At 34.0% G+C, this 24556-nt stretch overlaps 1 protein-coding gene across 1 annotated transcript in view; it reads right to left on the bottom strand.

Moving 5' to 3' along the window:
* Positions 1–24556, bottom strand: part of ROBO1 (roundabout guidance receptor 1) — a 1115129-nt gene that overhangs the window by 961702 nt on the left and 128871 nt on the right. The window contains exon 2 of the mRNA XM_019750008.3: positions 169–307. Within this exon, the coding sequence (XP_019605567.1) occupies positions 169–256 (88 nt within the window). The 5' untranslated portion in view covers positions 257–307. The remainder of the gene's footprint in view (positions 1–168; positions 308–24556) is intronic.

Genomic DNA, 24556 nt, shown 5'->3' with positions numbered 1-24556 from the left:
TTGATCCTTGAAACTTATTAGCACACATACGCAAGAAATCATTCACACAGACTTACACGTTCCGACGAAATGAACAGATTTGATTTGAAACACACACAATAAAAAATTATTTTAAAACAAAGAAGAAATACTGGTAAAGATTCAATGAAACAAATGCATGGCACTTACCTGGAATAAGCTGTGACAGGAACAGGTGGTTTTTTGATAAGCTGAGGAGTGATATTATGACCAAAAAAGGAACATGTTTCCTTTTCATCTTTGTCCCTTCCTTGCATTACACCCAGCCAGTAATACAGATATGTTTTATCTATGAGAAAAAAAAAGAACAAAAAATCATTCTTTTAATGATTAGCTATGGTGAGCTTAAGAGAATATTAAAAACTATTTTGTGAAATCTTATTATTCAAATGCACTTGAATGTCGTTTTTCAAAAACAATAAAACAGATAAATGATGAAAATGAATACAACTTGACATATAGATGATGTGTTACAGAATTGTACACTTGAAACCTATGTAATTTTACTACCCAGTGTCACCCCAATATATTTTAATTTAAAAAAATGAATACAACTTACACAGGATAAATTCTAGGATATACATTTTGAATGAACGTAGTATTTATTAATTTTGAAAATTTATTTTCAGTCAGATATAAATAACGCATGATTCCTTGGTTTTCTATACCCTTTAGGGGATACTAGATCATTGTTTTTGATTTCCCACCAATTTAATTGGTACACTCTCATTAGGAAATACGGGTTATTCATTCACTAAATATTTACAGATGGCTTCTAATGAGCCACTCACTATGCTTCTTTGGGGATATAGCAGAAGTCAAAAATATATATTGTCTCTTCATTCAGGTACATAAACAATTTGAGGCCACTTTATATCAATTTATAAACAAAACAAAAAAAAACTTTTGTAGATTTTCTGTTCTGGAAAAAACAACAACAACAACAACAACAACAACAACAACAAAACCCTGTATCAATCATGAAAGCCCCAAGAAACCTAACAGTGCCTTGTAGGCAACAGGACTTTTAGTCAGAGGGGCTTTGACAAGATGATGACTCTAACAAATGGCAGTGAGCAACTACAGGGATTCAAGTGGAAGACTGACCAGCTGGGTCTGGGAGAACTGACCCAACATACTGAAGAAATGGCATTTGAGATGTGAGATAATATGTGATAAGAGGAGAAGAAAATACTCTTTAGAATGAGAAAACAACCGAATATTCAAAGTAAAATATAAATGTAAATATATAGTATTGATATATTCAGGGAACTGTAAGGGGAGTTGTTTTCGGCTGGATGATGAGAGTTTGCCAGGATATAGTATGATAGAAAACTGAAAAGAAAAAGATATAATAAGAAGTCACTGTGTAGTTTAATGATAGATTATAATACCATCCAGATTACTTAGAATATAACTCTGGTGGGGATGTGAAGTATAAAGTAATTATGAGGAAACTTAGTTCAGAGGTCGCAATAATAGAGCAGAAAGTTAACATGAATGCTTATGAAGGACATTGGCAGAGGTGATGAAACAAATGGCTGTTGGGGAGGGAGTCAGATGGGTGACATTATATTTTGCAGGACTCCGTAATTGATTAGATTTGGGAAATGGGAAGTGGAAAGACATTTAGTCACTTATTCAAAATACATCAATAAATCTAGCACAATATAAAATGTAATTTGTCCCCAAAGAAAAACAAATTTCTATCATTCATTTCTGTGATGCTCAGAATGCCAACTTGAAAAAGAATGACCAACTCCATCTGTAGGTTTGTCTACACAAAGTTATTGAGAATGCGTTTATTTGAGCTGAGCTGCCCTTACTCGATTATTTACCACTGCAGTTAATTGCCAAGTGTTCCTTCAGCACCGTCGCCTAATCCTCCTCCCAGACAGCTATAATCATGTGACCTCACTTAAGATGCTTCAGAATTATTTCTACTTTCTTAACAATCCTTCAAACACTCCTATCTGGGCTATAAGACTGCCTCCAAAGAAATATTCTTGTTTACTGTACATTCATATTGTCTATCTTTCTTGTCTTGAGCCTAATGTTCTTATAACACTCCTTATCTTAACATATCACTCATAAGTGACATTATATACCCACATTGTCTTTTGTGCACAATCTCTTTTAAGAATCAAATGAGAATATAAAGTAGATAGATTTCAGATAAGGGCAAACCTAGATAAACAGTTCTACTCTTCAATCCATACTATGCAGTTGTTAGTTGGTCCTCCTCTGTAGGGTCAGTCCCTGCACCACAACTCCTCCACTTTAGTCACAGCAAGTTCTTACAACCAATAAGCCCTAGGGTCCATCCCTCCCTTTGACATGCAAACAGAAACCAAGGCTCAACTACAACGGGAGAGTACATTCAACCCACACAAGGGCCACACCTGGAGCACCCAGCTCAGGTGAACAGGGAGACTGCAACACTGAGCCCCACAGCACATCTTCTATATAAAGCCACTCTACTAAGACTGGGAAACATAGCAGAACTACGCAATACATAGAAACAAACACAGGGAGGCCGCCAAAATTGGGAGACAAAGAAACATGTCTGAAAAGAAAGAACACAACAGGGCTCCAGAAAAATAACTAAACAAAATGTAGATGAGCAATCTATTAGACACAGTTCAAAACACTGGTTATAAAGTTAATTAGTGATCTCAAGGAGAACTTCAATGAAGAGATAGGAAATATAAAAATAGAGATAGAAAACATAAAAATAATCAGGCAGAAATAAAGAATACAATAACTGAAATGAAGAATATATTAGAGGGAATCAACAGTGCATTAGATAAAACAGAAGACTGAATCACTCGTTTAGAACATAAAGAAGCAGAAAACACCTAATCAGAACAACAAAAAGAAAAAAGAATACAAAAAATTGAGGATAGTTTAAGGGGACTCTGGGACAACATCAAGCACCCAACATCTGCATTATAGGGGTACCAGAAGAAGAGAGAGAACAAGGAATTGAAAACTTATTTGAAGAAATAATGACAGAAAGCTTCCCTAATTTGGTGAAGGAAATAGACATACAATACTATGAACTTACAAACAATACTGTGAATGTTTAAATTAAAAAAGTATTACACTAAAAGAGACATTGCCATTAATCCCCCTCAAAATACCCCACCCCTCGCTTCAAACACACTTATACAATCATTCCTGCCACTTTCTGAAGCAGTTCTTGAAGTCCTCTTACGTGAGTGTCTTTAGTTGTGCTGTCATGGCTGCCTCCATGTCCTGAATCATTTTGAGTTTGGGGAAGAGCCAGAAGTCCCATGGTGCCAGATCCAGTGAATAAGGTAGATGAGGATACACCATATTTTTTTTTTTTGACAGAAATTGCCATATACCAGAAGCGATGTGTGACACGGAGTTTTGTCATGATGGAGGATGATTTACAGCACACTTTAAAACACACCTTCTCTCAACCATAGCTAACATCCAGCTGACTACACCAAACAAGGTGAAACTTGTCACACACTGTTACTAAGTTTCAACGTGCTGCTTCCCGTGTTGAAGTTGGATGGCACTCAGCAGTAGCATTCATTGTATTTTTTTATCACACCTCGTATGAATAATAAAGTGGCAATAACTACATATCTATCAATAATTACTTTAAATGTAAATGGATTAATTGCTCCAATAAAGAAATAGGGTAGGAAAACAAGACCCTTACATATGGTACCTATAGGAGACTTACTTCACATTGAAAGACACACACAGACTGAAACTAAAGGGGTGGAAAAAGACACTTCATTAAAATGGAAAAAATAAAATCTAGAGTAGCAGTACTTATACCAGACAAAACAGACTTTAAAACAAAGGCTGTAACATGAGACAAAGAAGGACCCAGAATCCAACTTCTGGGTATTTATCCAAGGAAACCCAAAATGTTATTTCAAGAGGACATGTACATCCATATGTGCATCGTAGCATTCCTTACAATGACCAAGATGCGGAAGCAACTTGGGTGTCCATCGATGGATGAGTGGATAAAGAGTAGATGGTACATAGTATACACAATGGAATATTGCTCGGCCATGGAAGGGAATGGTTTCTCTCCATCTGCGGCAACATGGATGGACCTGGAGGGTATTGTGCTGAGTGGAGTATGACAGACAGAGAAAGATAGATGCAAAGTAATTTTGCTTAGATGTGGAATCTAAATAACAAAACAAACAAACAAACAAAATAGAAACAAACTCATAGATATAGAGTATATTTTTATGGTTGCCAGACAGGAGAGGGGTTGGGAATGGGTGAAAAAAGGAAAGGGATTAAGGAGTATAAACTGGTTGTTACATAATCATGGGGATGTAGGGTATAGCATAAGGAATATAGTCAATAATATTGTAATAACTATGTATGGTGTCATATGGTTACTAGATTTATCAAGGTGGTAGATGGGAGGGGGTCAGGGACAGGGTAAAAAAGTTGAACAGATTAAGAAGTACAAATTGGTAGGTACAAAATATTCATGGGATATAAAGCACAGGGGATATAGTCCATAATATGGTAATAACAGTGCATAATGCCAGGTGGGTACTAGACTAATCAGGGGGATCGCTTCATAAATTATACTGGGGGTGTCAAAAAAAATGTATACACATGAATTGTATTCATCTTTTGTTATCAGTATATATTGAGTATTACAATTTTAATACAGTTTTTTTTTCCTTTCTTAAAATGTGTATACATTTTTTGGCACCTTCTGTATAAATGTCTAACCACTATGCTATACACCTGAAATTAATATAAAGAAAAATTGAATATCAACTGCAATTGAAAAATTAAAAAGTGTAGGGGGGGTGAAGGGCAATAAGAGGTCCAAGTTTCCAGGTATAAAACAAATAAGTCATGGGGATGTAATGTACAACATGGGGAATATAAGCAATAATATTGTGATAACATAGCACTGTGTTAGATGGTTGTTGGACTTATCATGGTGATCACTTGTTTAGGTATATACTGAGGGTGCCAAAAAAATGTATACACATTTTAAGAAAAAAATTATAATACTCAACATATACTGATAACAAAAGATAAATACAAGTCATGTTTATACATTTTTTTGGCACCTTTGGTATATCTTGAATAACTATGCTGTACCCTTGAAACTAATATAATATTGTATGTTGGCTATATTTTAATAAAAATTTTAAAAAATAGTGGGTGGTGAAACTGAGGAATTGAAAAAAAAAAGAAATGTGTGTGTGTCTGTGTGTGTATGTTCATGCAATTTTAATAAATTGCTCTCTACTCTTACTCTGAAGTTCTCTAAAATAATAATATGAATATCTCTATAGATAAGTCTACCAAGAATTTATTATTGCTGCTATTTATTTGGGAGTGAACTTAATTTGAAATATTAAGAAGTTAGAGTGTATAATACCTTCTAAAAATGTGGGTTTAATGCTTTCATATAGACAAGGCCAAATGGACCAATTACTACCAATTTTTTGTGAAGTTAGAGTATTGTCACATTTCTTATACAGAGTTTATTATTTGAGAATAGCATATTACATATAAAAGCAGAGTACTTGAAACACAGATTAAAGGCTAAGATTACAACATTTTATTACACACACACACACACACACCTGTGTTATAATTCATTTATAATACATTTGGTTTCTCCTATAGTTAGGGGACCTTTACCTCATAAAAGGAGGCCAATACTATGCATTTCATCAAATGTTTAAATTATCATAAACCTCAAATTATTAATATCATAGATTTAAAGAGTCATTATTAAATTTCTGACTTCATTTATATACATGTGTTTTGGAAAGGAAAGAAAAAAGAAACTAAGAACAAAAGATTCTCAATAAGTTTAAAATCAATACTGAGTATAAAATACATGAATAGAAAGCACAGGAATGAAGACTAGAGAAAGACAAACCTATAAAATTGGGTAGAGAGTTAATCAGAAGCAGCAGAAGTAAGAGAATTAGCAAGATTCTCAGTGGTTTATTACCTAATTTCTTAGAGATCCTGGATATGTAGGCACAGCCACATTGCTATGCACACATCAGTTTTGTTTGGATGGATGATGGACCCAATTAAGCCTGCATTCATTTCACAAAAGACTAATTCTCATCACATTTTTGGGAAACAGACCGTTTAAAATACACTGTGTGGAAGCCCAGAGCAATAAACCTCAGGCTATCTGTAAAGAATGAGATGGTTTGAGAGTCTCATTCTTATCCAAACTGTACTGAAAAAGTTTATCAAGTCAGGATAAAGACTCAGAAACCATTGTTTTTTAAATTTAGTTAGTTTCCTTAACAGAGTCCATTTATTAGTAAAATGGACTAGACAGATACGTTACCATCAGTTAATAATAGAGAGAAGATAAAGAAAAGTAATATGAGACATAGATCCTTTTAGAAGTCTTACTCTGCAACTTATACCAAACTCAGAAAAAAGGGCCAGACTGAGGTATGTGGCCATGCAAAATTCACATGTTGAAACCTAATCCCTGTTGTGATGATATTAGGATGCGGGGGCCTTTGGTAATGGATTAGGGCGCACATTAGATTAGTTCCCTTATAAAAGAGAGCCAGAGAGTCAGGGAGAGAAGAGATGACTCTATGATCCATGAAGTGGGCTCTCACCAAACACCAAAGCTGCCAGCGCTTTGATCTTGAACTTCCCAGCCTTCAGAATGGTGAGAAATAAATGTCTAGTGTTTACAAACCATCTAATCTCAGGTGTGTTTTTTGTTTTTTGTTTTTTTTGTTTTTTTTTTTTTAATAGCAGCCCAAATGGACTAAGACAGTAAGTATTGCGACATATAGAGCTAATGTTAATTGAATGGATCTGCTACACTCCTAAAGAGTCTCAAAATTTTGAACTTCTGGTTGCTTTGTACATTTCACTGATTAGGGTGTTTAAAGACACAGGAATGGGATTGTTCATATATTTTAAAAGAAATAACACCAACTAGTAGTAACAACGATACTCACCAATGCCATTGTGAGTAGTAAAGATGTTACTATGTTACAATTTTAGAAGAATCATCACAAAGAAAGAAGAAATTATTTTATTGCTACAACATGAGAATTAGAACCATTAAGTGGTTCTTAAAACACTGCCCTTGGGGTATTCAACATACTGATTGAAATCTTCAGATAAAGCAGTCTGAAGACAGTCAAATTCACATCACTTCAAGTGCTACTGAATGCGTGGTCTGCTGTCCACATGGTGAAACGCACGCTTCCTCAGTGATTTAAAGCAATGCTAGCCTGACTTTTGGATCAGATATTTGAATACGGCGCATTCCAAGAATTTATATATGCATTTCACGATTAAAATGTAAAATCAATAAAGACAGTAAGATCGTTGTCAACCACTGGCTAAACTATGTCCTCAAAATGATGGAAATGAAGTTATGTGTAAAAATAAACATGACGTGCTATCCACCCGGCATGATGAACGCCGGTTTCTCTACTGTGGCAACCATGATCATTAAGAATCAATGGCAAATTAAACTGCACACATCCTTAGGGGGACAGGAAGAGAAGCGCAGAAGTAAATGCAGAGAGGTTCAAATCAATTTTTAACCCAAATACAGTGAATGAAGTTCATTAGTATTGCTAATATAAAGGCGAAGGTAAAGACAGCAAAGTGGGGATTTTTATCTTCTTTTCACTTTAATTATAGGATTACCTCAGGCAATGTAATTTTCAGACTTGTTAAAACCAAAATATTGTATTCTTATAGTAGTGGAGTTGTATGAAGAGTAAATCCATTAAAAAAGATCATTTAAAGAACTCTACTTGTAAAGATATGGAATGGAAAGATTTAATATAAAGAAAAAATTTCCAGAACTTTTTTATTTTTTCTTATTTTGAAGCAAAAATGAAAACTGTCGACATCAGGTACTCTTTTCAAAATGAATGTTCACATTCACAAAGTTCGTTCCTTAAAAGTATACTCATGCACACAAAGACAAAAGAAAGCCATTTTCAAACAAAAGCAATTTTTAAAATGCAGTGCTCCCACTCGCTGAGTCAGATGGGTTCTATGCCCACTTGACACTCACTCATATTTTTCATTTCATCATACTGATGAAAATTAGTGGGACACATGATATTTGGTCATCCTAGCAGAAAGTGAATCCAGTTGCAGACATATTTTTCCAGGAAAATACCATCTTTCAAGTAAGGTAACATGAAAATAAACATCAAAAGGCCTCGCTATTCTAAAAATAAGTGCCACCTCTGCTGAGTTAGATTTCTCTTAGCACTGATAACAAAAACAGAGGAAATTGCCTGGTTTGGAGAAGGAAAAGTTACATACCAAGCTGGTCTGGCTTGACACATGTGTAGAGGGAGAAATGAAGAGTGGAAGAGAGGGGAGAGGATAAGAAACAATAGGAGAGATTGAACCGTTGACTTACCAAGCATATTCTTCTGGCAAGTCCTGGAATTAACAAGAAACCAATTGTACAGCAAGTGAAGTTAGTTATCCTCCCACATCTTTAGCTTTCAGAGAGTGCTGCTATAATTGTGCTGTTCTCGGCTTCATCTAATTGAAAAGCAATGTCTGGTCACTTAGGTTTCACTTCGGAGACCAAGACTTCCATGAAAGCCAGTTATGCCACAAGTTAAAGGTAAAGAATCCAAACAGGGCTTATTTTGGGGTTCAATAAATACAAATATCTGATGAGGCAAAAAATAAAAATCATGCTTAATGAAATATGGTGTCACCATTAAACTATTTTTTTCTAAAACAAGAATATACCAAAAAGTATGTTAAAATGACCACACTGATTTGTCCATCCTTCATTCATTTAATACGAATTCTTTGAAAGCCTATTACGTAGCATTCTAAGATTCAAAAAGGAGTAAGACACAGGCCCTACCCAGGAAGAGCTTACAATATGTCAGAGGGAAGCAGACTTGGATAAATTAAATATGGGGTGGCAATTTCTATAACAGAGTTAAAGAGAGTACTGTTCTATGAGATCAACAAGAGAAGAAAGCAACCAGGCTCCTGGCAAATTGGAAAATATTCATCACAGAAGTGAACATTTCAGATGGATCTTGAAGAAATAGTAGTTATTGATCAAGCCAAAAGCGTTTAGGCCTGGAGAGGAATGGAATTATAAACGAAAGTACCAACTGTGCAAAGGCATGAAAGAAAGAATATGTCTGTTTGAAAAACAATAAATAAATGGTTTCATTTGGGTGAGATTTCAGATGCCATATATGTATAAGGCTGTGATTGTAGAGAAAGCTGACAAATTAGAATGAGGCCATAACGTAAAAGGCTTTGTGTGCAGAAAAGATGCTTCAGCAGAAGAGTGAATTGAACAAATGTGGTTTTTAGGACAAAAAATTTGAATCATGGACACGAAGTGGGAAAGTCTGGAAGCCAGGAAGCTGCATAGGTCACTTTTGCAATATTCTACAATTCTCGCACTGTGTCTGCAAATACTGGCTATTTGTTGAATGAATGGATGGATGGATGAACACAGTAATAAGAACACAGTGATATCTATCTGAAATAATGTACTTGCAGAGGAGACAGAAGTACAAACACAAAGCTATGATATTCATGAAGCCCATATGTCTATGAAGATTGCCATTACATTGGGCAAGAGATCATGGTAGTTAAAGACAGAGAACACTTACAGAAACATACTTACCAATATTAAGCAGAACAAAACATACTCAATTTTCATTGTTACTTGCTTTTATTTTCTAAACAAATCAGTTTCAAACACACTGCCTTGAATGAGTACGTAAACCTAAAATTGGCTCAGTTCTTTTGGGAGATAAGTCACATCATCATTTTTAAATGAATGTGACATTTAAATTAAAATCTATTGCTTTGGGTTTGATTTTTTTTTTAGAACATAAATAACCATGCTTTTTACAGCGACTCGTATTAAAGCTCAATAGTAATTTCCAAGCTGTGAGTAGATTGCACATTAATACTTAAATGAGCTGCAAATTTTTAGCTTGCTTAAGAGCAAATAGCTCCAGAAATATAATTATCCAAAATATGCATATAGCCTAGTCAATCTTAGCAATTGTCTTCACTTGTGTTGAGTTAGTTTATGAAGACATAACAGCAGAGAGGGTACAGAAGGAGCAAGCATTACATTTCAGACTGACTATTAGTAATGGTATATAGTAAGATAGACACTAATGAAATCACAGAAGAGCACATCTAAAGTAATTTTAATATGTCAACACACACAAAGACTTACAACAAAAAGATTCTCACACAAAAGGTTGTGCATGAAAGATGGGGGGGCGGATTATGGGAGTGGGAATTGTGCTGCATGCATTCGAGAAGGCAAGGAGTTTTGAAAGGCATTTAGCTTTAAACCACTCAGTGTTCCTTTGAATGTCATCAGGAAGACCAGAAATGGAGGATTCAATTTTCAAAGATAATTGTGTCAGATAACTGTCTGATGCCTTTTCAGAAACAATCTGATAAGCACCTAATTACTAACCAAATTATTTTAGAGCTACATAGCTGGGGTGACGTGAAGGCTACTTAGAAAGACCTGGCCATTCGATGTATCAGGAGGAAAATGCAGTTGGAGTGTAAATTAATCCCATTTATTTGGCTAATATAATCTTATGCAACTATCTGGAAGAAATAATTTCTTATTTTAAAAAAGAGAGGAAATTTCAACATAAAACCAATTGTGGTCACAAAAATAATTTTTCGTCATCACCCATCTAAAACAACCTACTGAAAATAAACATAGGTTCAGACGGATTTTCAGGTAATTTATTTTCTTTGGGCAAGTTCTGTGCAACTATACTGATGCTATCTAATATGATGGGAAAAGCAAAGTCAGTAATTTTGGATGTTAGAAATTGGTTCCACTCTTTTAATAAAGATATTAGTCATAAATGCATGACTGTCCATCTTCAAATGTCTACACGTGCACACTCAGCTGGACTCTTGACTACTTCTGAATGTGATTCCCTATAATATTCCTGGCCTTTATTTGCTCTTTCATATTGTCATATGTAGTACAAGGCCTAAAATTGTGTCCCAATATCATGTGCTGGCTTGACATCTGATGAAATTGGAATAGCCTCCAGTGGCATAACTGCAAGCTTCCCTCCCCATTCTTCTCCTGTGGATAAGGTCCTCTATCCAAACAACCTTCCACATCAAGGGGACCAGCACAGGTCCTGCTTGTCTCCGAGTAGTGTGTTTCATTTCCCAGCCAGCCCATGGAATGATTCAAACGAGCCAGTCGTACCCTCCCAGGGGAACTAGGGCACCTCTGCGTTGACTCTACAAAGCTCGCCTCCCACTTGCTCTTGTCCTTCACTCTGCTGCAGAGGGCAACCTCCTTGAGACCCTGCATTGCATGTGGTGTCCCCTTCCCTGAGGCTATGAGCAGATGTGAGTAATACATTGCTGATGAACTCCCCTGTCCACTGTTGGATGCCATGTTTTCGACCATCCCCATGACTCTATGGGAGAATCCCTCTCTTAGCAACACGGTGAATATGAGCTGATGAAACATCATGGGCCACTCAGATGGGTCTAAAGCATAGATCTTCCCTTTCTTTAAATAAATATGCCATTTAAATGGTACAATTCCAGGATGACTGCCACATCACGGCCATCTAGAGAGGCAAATAAAATGATCGGAGGCTCTGAGTAAAGTGCTTTCCTAAATCAGTAAATAACATATACTGGCATGTATTGAACAATTTCCCCATATCCTTGGATAATTCCTATTGACCTAGCAGCTGCTTGTGTTAAATGAGGATGAAGTAAAAAAAAAAAAAACATATCAACACAAAACAAAAACCATGCACTCCATTACCCGAGAATCATCAGAAAAGAGATTCATCTATTAAAGAGTTGAAGATCACGGCACTTCAGCAAGTTATACACAACAGGTTTTCTCACATAGAAGTTGTTCTTTAAATAACCATCTTCATCCGAAAGACACATGTAAGTAGATGACCATTTGGCAGAGGCAATTTTGTTTCCTTTTCATTCCTTTTACAGTCTCTACTTCCTCTATTTGCCACAATTTCAATTGTTTTTACCTCAAGTTACCCTTATTTTAGGCGTTTTACATCAGAGACAAAAAGCCTGATCAAGGTAGAGAAAAAGAAAATCAAATAAAAAAAATAACTACAGAAAGTAGAAGGAAAGTATCTGTTATATGTTTTCCTGATAAAGTTAGGATATGAAGATTATGTGAAGATAATTATTGCATGCTTCCAAACAGATACACCAAATTAAAGCACTTGAAAGCTGATTCAGCTTTTAAACATCGTGAAACATTATAAGGCATTCTAAGGTAAAATAGTGAATGTTAGCAATTACAAAATCATAGAAATAATAGACGGCTGTTATTCTATTACAATCATTTGTAAATCCAGGGAATGATTTCAACTTCAAGAAATAAAAAATATATTTTTGTTGCAAAGGAAATACACATTTAAATAGAATTTGCAAATTTGAATTTGAAATTTATGATGCTTTCCTGATTATTAGATCAAATATTAAAATTTATCGCTGTGAGTGATCCCCCATTCCCCTATACTAGACAGAAGTCATAAATTTCTATATACTCTGTCTTTTGCATACTAAAATAACACCTGAAAGATTATTACTTGGATCATCCTTACTTATTTTATGGTGCTTTTTCTAGAAAATTGCATCCCAATAAAAATTGCTAATTTTCTTGTTTTGTTCAAACCAATCTTATCCGCTCTCCTTTTTGTATCTTTTCCTCACAAATCAATCATTTCCACCAGAATTCAACTATGCTCTACTATCTCACAACTTCAAGCACCATACAAAAGAAAAGCAATAGTCAAAAGTATTTGTTTCTTGACTCCTTATTACATAAAGACTTTATCCAGTCATGGCTCTTTTGCAGTTAAGTTCTTTAGAAAAGTCATCTGTATTCACTCTCTCTATTGCCTTAACTCCGTTCACTTTTCTTACTACTCCAAGTTGACTTTTGCTGCCATAATAGCACTGACGTTTTTCTTACTAAGGTAATCACTGACCTCCTTTATGCTAAAGAGGAGCTGTGGGAAATATTCAACAGTATATAGCCTGTTCCTCTGGAAACCTCTTGGACTCTGTTTTGCTACACATCCTTGGTTTTCCTCCTATCCTCTGCCTGTACTTTCAGGGGACTTTTTTGGATCCTCCTCTTCCTCTTCATCTATTTTACCATTAAATATTGAAGTCTCTAAAGAGACAGCTCTGGATCCTTTTCTCTTTCTAGGTCCTTTTTTTCTAGAAAATTCCATCCATAAATACTTTCTATGTGCTGCTAATACACTATCATGACACCCAGCCCCATGTACCAAAATGCTTGACATATTCACTTGCCTGCTTCAGAGACACCTCAAATTTAACATGTTCAAAATGGAATGTTGGATCAATCCCTCCTGCCTCCATCTCTAGCCTAAGGATATTTATTCTCCCGTCTTTTCCCAGCTCATCCATCCAGGTATTCATGCTATATTCTTGAGAACCATCTTACCTTATCCTACTTTCCAAATCCCAACCATTACTATTTCTATAGATGTCACCCAAGTATTGACAGAAACTTGAGTTTCATCATCTTCCCTCCCTACCTTTTATATCCAAACCATCACTGAGTCCTACTAATTCTATCCCTAAATTATTTATTAAATCTTTCAATTTCCCTCCATCTTCAATATACCCTGTTAGCAAAGAAATCACCATTATCTCTTTTATGGATATGACAATGGCCTCCTAGTTCATTTCTATCTTAGCTTTCATCTATCCAGTCTCCAAAGACAATAAGTTTTTTAAATGTTTTTGAGTAGAATACATTCAGTGTAATATGTATAAAGTACACTGATCTTAAGAATAAAGGTCAATAAATGTTTACATATGTATACATCCATTTGGTCACTACTCCAATCAAGATATAGAATATTTCCTACATTCAGTTCCTTTCTGGTCAATTCTTACCTCCCCCATTTGAGGAAACCACTATTTTGACTTCTCTTATAATCAATTAGTTTTGAATTTTCTTGACCTTCATAAACTGAATTATATGTACTAATATATGATTTATGTCTCACATAATGTTTGTGGGACTCAGTCAGGATGTTGTCAGTAATGGTACTTTGGTGTATTTTTGTCACTATATAATATTCCACTATACAAATAGAGCACAATTTATTTTACCCTTTTCCCTATTGATGGACATTTCGATTTTTTTCAAGTTATTGACTCATGAATAAATTTCTTGTGACCATTCTTATACATGACTTTTAGAGGGCTCCTTTATAACCTTATCTCCATCAAAATACATCTGTCTCATAAAGTTAGAAAAATATTTGTAAAAGCTTGATTTCAATATGTTATTTCCTCTCTAAAAACTTTATACAGTGGTCTTTAAATCCTCCTCATATCAGGGCTAAACTTGGAGACCCAAAGGTTTCCATAATCAAACTCTGTTGTATGTATCCATGTTTATTTGCCACTAGTCTTTTAGATGGACCCTTCACCCACCAGACCAGTTTTTCTTTTTTCTCCCCCCTTCGGTTACCTCTTTTTTCCCCCGTTTTATTTCCTAGCAATATTTCTTTCCTCTGACTGTTTCTTCCCTCAGAGATGATCAGGTTATTCCCTCTGCCTATTCAAATTATGCTATCTTCTGACTCCCTTTGGTATCTTACTCAAGTCACATTTGCTTTGAGAAATTTCCTCTGACCCAGCCTGGGCCAAATCCCAATTTGGTATTTGATTCTCTGCTTTTACTGTGCTCCATTTAATAATGAATCAACTAGTAAAGCTAGGTAAGATCAAACCATACAAGTACAACTTTCAACGTTCAAGATCTCTCCCAATTAAATCTGTCATTTCATAAAACTCTGATAGGCATCTTAATTTTGAGATTACATGTCATTTTAATTTTGAATATATTAAAAGCTACATCAAATAACATGGTTTTATTTTTGCGACTTGGTATGTGTTTTTCTTTTTTTTTTAAGTTGGGATAGAAAGCAAGACCTTGTGGTGTCATTTCTAGATCTTATGATGAGGGGCTGAGATAAAGAATCACAGTGGCTATTGAGTCTATCAGAAAAATGATATATGAACAAAAGATACAGAATTACAAGGACAACTTGCAGAGGAACCCATGAATACAGATCAGGGTAATAATATGTTAAGTACCAGTCAGTCAGAGGTTGCCAAAAATCATATGCTTATTGAATAGGTAGAGAAATTAAAAAGATGTAATTAAAATATCAAAGGGAATACAATTAACTGTCTTTCCTTATGGGATTGTTAAAGACTTTAGAGGAACGCCAGCTTTTAATACCACTAGTAGAAATGGTAAAAGAAAAACAGAATGTATAGAAAGCACAGGAAACCAAATGAAAACGATGCTTTTGGATGTGTACACATTTGTGTTTCTGCCATTATTTTCATGGAAACCGTTAAGTATAAAGAGCTTTAAACAGATCCCACTTGACGTAGTGAATGGTTGACAATAATAGGACCACTCTGTTTTGTCTGTAATGCATGGATTCATAAACTTTTTTGCCTACCTGCATTATGTGCATGTGGTGGATATTAAATAAAAGTGATGTAAGAAAAATAAAGAAAAGAAAATATTATCAAAGAAAGAAGCAACCAGCCCACTGAGCAGCACGAGCAGAACTGGGAACACGAACAACTGTCAGGACTTGATTGACTAGGCACCCAGAGGGGAATCTGTTACTGTGGCTGCTTTTCCTCTCATCAGAATTGTGAAAACATGGCAGACATGTGAGTCAGCTACCAATACTTACTGAAGAACATCACTGCCTCACACTCAACAACCATTTCATGGGTTCATTCTTTAAGCTGGAGACGTCCTTTATATAGTCTGACTGAAATATTAAGGATAGGTAACTATTATCAAATTATTTTCCAAAATCCTAAACAAACTAAAACTATGGGCTTCCTCTGGGGCGCATTCATCCTCGACTAAAACCTCAGCCTGTTCCAAGGCTTCAGCTCCCTCATGTGTTCTCATTTATGAAATAATCGCTGTTAAACACTGTGACTCTGAATCTCAGTCATCTTTGCGTAGATGAATTGTGAATACCCATCTCTTTGTGTCAGTCTCCCCGCCAGGTGTAAAATCCACCTGGTCGGCAGGAATGGACTCCTTTACCTGTAATCCCATCATACTGCAGCTGACTACATCAGCCCTATGAATCCCAAGCAGCCTTCTTCACCTCTTATCCATGGGGGGCATATTACCAGACCAATGGTGACTTTTGATTTTATACCTTCCAGATTCTACCTTTTGGACCACTTAGGGCCCCTGTCTTTATTCATATCAGCATTATTATATGTGTTAAGATATAAACATTTACAGCTCAACTATTTTGTGGAAAAATTATTATCAATGAAGGATTAAAAAAACACAATGTGTTTCTAAAAATATATTGAATTTTTGAAATAAGATATTGTTTTACTAGTTACACTTTATTGCAGCACCATCAATAAAAGACAGATCAAGAGTTTTTATATAAAAAGTCACCGTTAGACGTGTTCAAAATCCTGATTGTCCTTACTGTGACTCCAGAGCGCAATTTCCTTAACATATAATTCAAAATATTGCATTATTTTTTTAAAAATTATTTTCCATTTCTCAATAATTGTCATTAAAAAACAAACAGTGGAAACTAAAAATTAACTTACTGCTAAGAACATTGAAAATGGTATGATTTTACTATATGGGAACAACAATTTCCTTTTTACATTGTTAAAGTTAACACATTTTAAATTTCTTAACACAAACTTTTCTCTGTATGAGTAAACTGTACAAAAAAATAGCTATTCATTATACTTAAATACAGTGACCTGAAAAATCTACATTTGCCAAATCTATTGTACTCATAGGTTTTAAGGTACCCACTGAATATCAATGTTTTCATTTGATGGACTATTGAATTTAAGTTTAAAATGTCAGAGGAAGAATTGAAACACAAACTCATCATACTATAGCTTATATATATTTAAGGGTAGAATAGCATACTTTAAAACATATTGACATTAATGGATTGTATGTGCAGTATCAAAAAAACTCCAAGGTATGGCTTTCTCGTTCATTGTATTATCTTCACCGAAAACTTGATATTGCTTTTTCCAAGATATTTTCTTTTTTCGCTTTTTTATTAGACAACAGGGTTCAGCTACATCCATTTCTTATTTCTCCCTCATGCTTCTCAAATTGTTTATTGATGGAACTGAATTTAGATAAACACAGCAATTTAAGAAGCTATAAAACTGGAAACTATTTTAAACAGCTTTTAATTTCTAAAATAAATTCTTCCTCACTCAGGCTCTCTTTTCAAATGCATCCTCACATACACTGCACTCCCAGGAGAGGCACCATCTAATTGAGCATGCTATTTTACAGCCCTAAGACATGTTGTCATACCCAGGATGTGGCATATTTACAGTCTTTGTAGAAGTGGCTGTGTAATAAAAGTCTCCGAGGCTTTAAACTAAACAGGATCTTGAAACTAAATCACATTTATGCTGCATGTATGCAGTACTATATTTATCAATTAGTCTAATCTCACCAAATAGCAATATGAGTTGTATTCTTTACAAAATTTGCAAAGAAATATACATATTGTCAATTGTAGACTGTCCTCAATATACAACTAAACTGTGTTTCATAATCATACTCACAAGTTGGTCACTTGGAAAATTGTTTTTTTTTTTTTTTCTCATAGAAATCATCACTAGGTTTACTGTGTGGTCCACAAATACCTCTTTAATCCAAAATGTGGCTGAAATACTTATGTGCTCTTTATGACTCTTTGATATTATGTTTATTCAAATTCCTACTCTGCTTAAGGCACTGAAATTTTCTGGCCCTGAATCACTTTAATTTTAAGCCTTATCTCTTTCAAGATGTGATCATTTTTACCTCTCAAAATAAAGAGCTTGAAGTGAAGTGCGGAACTGTGTCACTATGGGTACAAGAAAACACTCGTATTCCAGCAGTTAGTGACATGGGAAAGCAAAGGTTAGGTTGGGCCAGGATGTACTGGCAGAGGTTGTTTCCATGTACAGGTTATATAATATATGCAGCTTTTAAGATGATTTTTAACTAAATAGACTGCACTGGGTTTTTTTTGTTTGTTTTTTTTTTTCCGTTAATTATCTAGTTTTTTTACTAAATAATTTTACCTGCTGTTTTTGCATCATATACATAGAAACACAGGCAAATTAAATTGAACAAAGAAGCAATTTTCTTTATGATTTCATATCTCTATGTGTTTAAAGCATTTCATTGGTTCCCTGGTATACCACTGTTGTCCTGTGGCAGATTTCACAATCACACACAAAAAGGCTCCTCTTACCAAAATGTCACCATTGTCTCCCTCAAATAGCATTGTTTTTCCTGCTAGTGACTTCTACAGGTAAAGAAAAAAAAAAAAAAAAAAAAGACTACCATTTCAGTTATTCATATGGCTATTATTAAAAAAAAACCCAGAAAATAACAAGTATTGGCAATGATGTAGAGAAATTAGAATTATTATGCACTGCTGGAGGGAATGTAAAATGGTGCAGCTACTATGGAAAGCAGAAGGTGATTTCTAAAAAAATGTTCAAGATAGAATTACCGTATAATCTAGCCATTCCACTTCTGGATATATACTCAAAATAATTGAAAGCAGGTCTTAAAAAGATATTCACAGACTCATGATCATAGAAGCATTGTTCACAACAGCCAAAAGATGCAAGCAACCTAAGTATTCATCAAAAGAGGAATGGATAAATTAAACATGGTACAAAGATATAAGGGAATAGTATTCAGCCTTAAAAAGGAAGGGGATTCTGACAGGCTACAACCTGGAAGAACCCTGCAGACATTATGTTAAGTGAAACAGGCCAATAGGCCCATCACACAAGGACAAATATTGTATGATTCCACTAATACATGGTACCTAGAGGAGTCACATTCAAAAACACAGAAAGTACAATGGTGGTGGCCAGGGGTTGGGAGGAGGGGGAAGGGGAAGTTATTATTTAATAAGCAGACAGTTTCAGTCTTGCAAGATGAAAAATGTGCTGGAGACAGATGACGGTTGCACAAGAATGTGAATGCACTTAACGCCATTGAACTGTACATTTAAATATGTTTAAAATAGTAAATTTTATGTTATGTATATTTTACCATAATTTAAAATATATCAATCAATTAATTAATCAATTGACTAAAATATGAATTAGGTTATTTTAATAATACATTGCTCATTTAGGTCCTTATAAAACTCCTGATGATTAATACTTAAAATAATTGGGGAATTTCTTTTTCCTTTGATAATGGAGGCATTTGGGATGACTGAAACTTTATAGCATATCAGACCCTGTTAGAAAACAAAAGTCATATTCAAACACTGATAAAATTTACACTTGAGTTCCAAAGGCCTTTGTGAAGCAAAATGAGTTTCCAGTTAATATACAAGGTCATATCTTGTAGATAAGTCTTCTAATCCGTACTGTTGAAGGAAAAGATATACCTCTTCACTATTTAGTGCATTCTGGCCTCAAGTGACAGAAACCCAGCTCGACCTACTTCAAATGTGAAGGGGAATTAAAGAAAGGATACTAAGTTAGTGTGGATTCCAAAGAAGTGCTAAATGACCATGCTACACGAAGGATGGAATTGCAACACAGCACCACTGAGAACAGGCACTCAAAGCATCAGGGTTTTAGCAACAATATGTGCCTCCTGAGGGTTGGTTTCATTTAAAATTTCTCTTCTCCTCCCTTCCCTACCCCTCCTGCACCTCCCCTCTCCTCTCTTCTCTCTTACCCTCCCCTCTCCTCTCTTCTCCCCTTTCTCCTGCAGAGCTAGTTTCCCCACATGGTGGAAACTATATCCACTAACAGTGATTGGCCTATCATAGTACCTGCAACACTTGAGAGACCGGTCAACTCTTCTTCAACACAAAAGGCCCAGACAAGAAATTAATTGTCCTTGCTTTGGTTCCATAACCAGCTCTAAAGTTAATGTCCAATCTATTGTCATGAAAGTGATGTTTGTGAGAACCTCACACTTCCCCCATGGATAGAATAGTCAAGGACACAATTCCTAGAAAAAGGAGATGGTGGGTAAGAGGGACTGAGCTGAACAGACAAAACTGTTTCTACTTCTATTTCTTGAAATGTATTGTTTTTACACATGCTAATTACATTTACTTGTTTATTTCTGATCTCACACATGCTACAAACTGATCACCTTTCAACCTTGACTAACGTAGGCATCATTTAAAATAAAAATTTCATGGTTCCTCAGTGTAAATATAAATCATAGTTATTATAATGCCATTTAAGTATGTGTGAAAACTATACAAACTCATCATGCTATAGCTCATAAAACGTAAAACAATTAAAATGAAACACAAATGCTAGAAAAACAATAATATTTAAGTCATTTGATCTAAATTAACTAAATAAAATAGATGATATTTTTCTCTAATGATAATGTTATTTGCAGCTTGAATATGAGTCTTGCGATGATAAAGCAATGTTTTTCAGTTTTCATGGATATAATACGATATCCATTGTGATGGCGATTCTCTTATGAGTGTTATCATTTATAAACACGCAGAACTCATTGCTGCAGTGTGCTGCATTGTTATTTGGCCTTCACTCCATTCGTAATTTCTATATCAAATCTTCCTCTATTACTTTCACATGGTTGTATAATTACTGAATTGGCACTGTTAGTCACTGAGAGGATCAAAAATTGAAACATGGAAGTCATGTGGTAGTACACACTTTTAAGTTGTTTTTTGAGATTATGCAGAATAGAGATATACAATTTCAGATAATAGTCATAAATTCACACTATTAAGAAATAATTGTATTATAACATATAATACATAAAGCATTATTACATAGAATGCATGTTCTTAGTTTGAACACTTTGGTAATAAAGCTATAGACAGAACAGAAAGAAGAGTGGAGATAGACTGAGACAGTTAAGTACATAGAGGAGAAGCAACAGAGTTTTCCTCATTTCGCTACACTACTTGATTTAAAAGATAATTTCAGCTATAAAACTTATATTTGATAATGTTAACACATGTGTTGTCTACTCACTTTACCAAAGTCTGTATTCATATTGATAATGCATGGCGATTGTTTTTAGATTAATATTAGATAGGATGACAAAAAACAAACAAAAAAACTTCTCTTTTCTAGAATGCGACTTGTTTTAAAGATGACTGAGCAAGTCATTCCAGATTTCCCTATACATCACCATACACATTTTGTTTATTTCATAAAGCAAATGAGGAGTAACTGACAAGTTATTTTAACGTATTCAGGTACAGTGAAATATCAAGTATATTTTCTTCTAGTGTTTTAATTTTATTTTTGCATAAAAATGTCATTTTTATTATACTGTAATTACATTTTATCATGAGGAACCCTGATACACTGATACAGAGTTCCTGCAGCTTTTTATACCTGAAAGTCTATTTCTGGAGTGGAATCCCATCAAAATATCAGGAAGAAAAAATATAAAAGGAGCAGTAATAGTAAGCGAGGGACCATGATGCATTATTTGTTCAGGCTGCAGTTTGCAACCAATGGTGATCAATACTCTTATTTATTTATTTATTTATTTATTTATTTATTTATTTATTTATTTATTTATTTATTTTTGGTATGTATACACAGTGGAATACTATTCAGCCATAAAAAAGATGAAATAGTACCATTTACAGCAACATAGATGGCTCTGGAGATTATTATGCTAAGCAAAATAGTCAAGAACCATATTTCACTGACAGGTGATCAATACTCTTGATTTCAACTATTTGAGGACTTTTCCCAACTCTAATGAGGGATAAAAACCTCACATTCAGAATTATTGTTCTAATATATGGAAAGAGCATTTATTTGGGTGGACATATATGTCTGCAGCACCCTAACCTGACTTGTGACATCTAATCTTTCTAGAGTTTTCTTCTGAATGTAAGATTTCAACAAAAATATTTTTCCTCTTTCAAAACATGGGATTTATTAAACAGTAAAACAATAGGAAAATGGGAATAAATATTAAAAAACTGTTTGGAATCAATTATTGTCAGGAGACTAGTAAAAAAATTACTCTCCCGGTATAGTTATCAATGTTCACTATCATTTAATGGGAGGAATATAGAAAATATTGTCATACATAAAGACTGAATCTTAGTGTAGTGCAAACAAATATTTTATTAGCGACAGACATTGGTTATTCACTAACTTCTCTGATGGTATGAGAATGACTTAAGAATATTCAGTTAATTTTAAAAACTGTTTAAATAACCATTTGAAGCGAGAGGTATAATTAAGACAAAGGTAATCAATAGATCTGTATGTATAAAAACTCATGAATTAGGAAACAAATTAAACTATTGATTAATTAGGACTTTCTCTAGAGAAAAAAATAGAAAATTAGCCTAGCATACAAATAGTGTCAAATGAATGGCGTCCAGGAATCAGTGGAAGTAAGTATTCTTAAATACATAAACTAAATATAATGAAAATACATGGAAAGGAGCTGTTTTTCTTTTTTCCCTCACAATCTGCCATAGTTTTCCATAGTATTTTAAAAATAAATTCAATTCTGAATTATATGATAAATTGGGGACATGGAAAGATGAGAGATTAAATAAGAAAATCATATTTATTTTTGTTTGGGAATTTAGATAAAAACCAAAAATTCATAAATCCATTTATATTGCAAAGGGAGGGGGGGAAGCATTGGAAATTCTTTGTGTTCTCAAAGCAATTATTCTCTCATGCCCCATGAGTTCTGTTCTATTTTCACGAAAACATGGACAAACAGAATACAATAGGGGATCTGGATAGTTTTCATCTGGTCTGTGCATATATACTTGGGTAAAAGCAAATGAGTGTGATGGATGAATGTATTCTAATAGGAGATACATAGCTTTGGTGATGGATTATCTAGTTTTGCAAATTTGAAAATAACTCCAAAAAGAAATTCATAATTATCATTGAAAAAGGAAGAGACATTAACTTATTCTGCACATTAATTCAAAATATGATTTTTACTGAAAAGAATAATTAAAGATCTTGTAATTTATCATAGACATAACATTACTAATAAGGTGACTTGAGAATCATTTATGATAACTAATTAACAAAGAATAATAGAAATGATTTATGCTTTAATTCTTAAGAACCTGACATATTTAGACTTAAAGAGTTTCAAATATCAACATCATGTATGTGAATAAATAGTATAATATTAAAAACAGCTAGCAAGATGATAGATTTAAGTTAAATCACATAATTAAGTGTAAATGGTCTGCCAGTTAAAACTCAGACAAGGTTAGGTTAAATGGAAAAAGCTAGAAACAATTAGATTATATGTCTACAAGAAACACACAATAAGTATAATGACACAAATGGAATAAAAGTAAAAGATTGAAGAAAGGCATGTCATGCAAACACTAAACCAATGAAATGTGGAGTAGCTATATTAACATCAACGTCAACTTCAGAACAATTAATATTATCATAGGAAGACAATGAGCAATGGGTCAATTCATTCAGAAGACATTAAAATCCTAAATGTGTACACACCTAACAAAAGCGTTTCAAAACGCATTAAGGAAAAAAAATGATGAAATAAAATGAGAAATAGATAAAACTGCAATAAGAATTGGAAACTCCCCTCTTAATAACTCATAGAAAACAAAGCAAATATCATTAAGAATATAGAAGACCTGAATTACACTATCAATTAACTTGATATAACTGATATTTTTAGAGCACTCAACCAAACAGCAAAATATCATTCTTCTCAACTATACATGGGACATTCACCAAGACATATCTCATTCTGGGCCAGAAAACAAAACTTAAATTGAAAAAATGAAAATCATACAAAGTTTTTGTTCCCTCCCCCCCGCCACGTGAACAAAATAGAGTTTAAATAAACAACACTAAGAGAAAGACACATGGAAATTCCTAAATATTTGGAAATTAAATTCTACATTTATAAATGACCCATTATATCAAAGAGGAAGTCAAAAGAAAAAAAAAATACTTTGAATTAAATTGAAAGACATCTGTACAAAATTCAAGGAATGCAAATAAGTAGTACTTAGAGTGAAATTTAAAGCATGGTTAGTGGCTATAACAATGCCTTATTAAAGGTCAATGTATGAAAATCAGTTGTATTTATACAGTCTAGTAATAAACAACTGCAAATTGAAATATTAAAACCTGCATGTTTTATTAAAGTATGAAAAATAGTTAAATACTTAAAGTGCATTTAACAAAACATATGCAAGATTAGTATCCTGGACTTTAAAATCTTGATGCAAAAATGAAAGATATCACCATAATTGGAGAATTTATACCAATCCCATGAATCAGAAGACCCAATGTTATTGTAATGTCAATTTTTCTCAAATTGATCTATAATGTCAATGAAATCCCAATTATTATCACTTTTTTTTTAAGAAGCTTATTT

This window comes from Rhinolophus sinicus, chromosome 17 (assembly GCF_057876585.1).
Source record: "Rhinolophus sinicus isolate RSI-liver-muscle chromosome 17, RSI-T2T, whole genome shotgun sequence".
NCBI lineage: Eukaryota > Metazoa > Chordata > Mammalia > Chiroptera > Rhinolophidae > Rhinolophus > Rhinolophus sinicus.
This window is presented reverse-complemented; position numbering and strand designations above follow the sequence as displayed.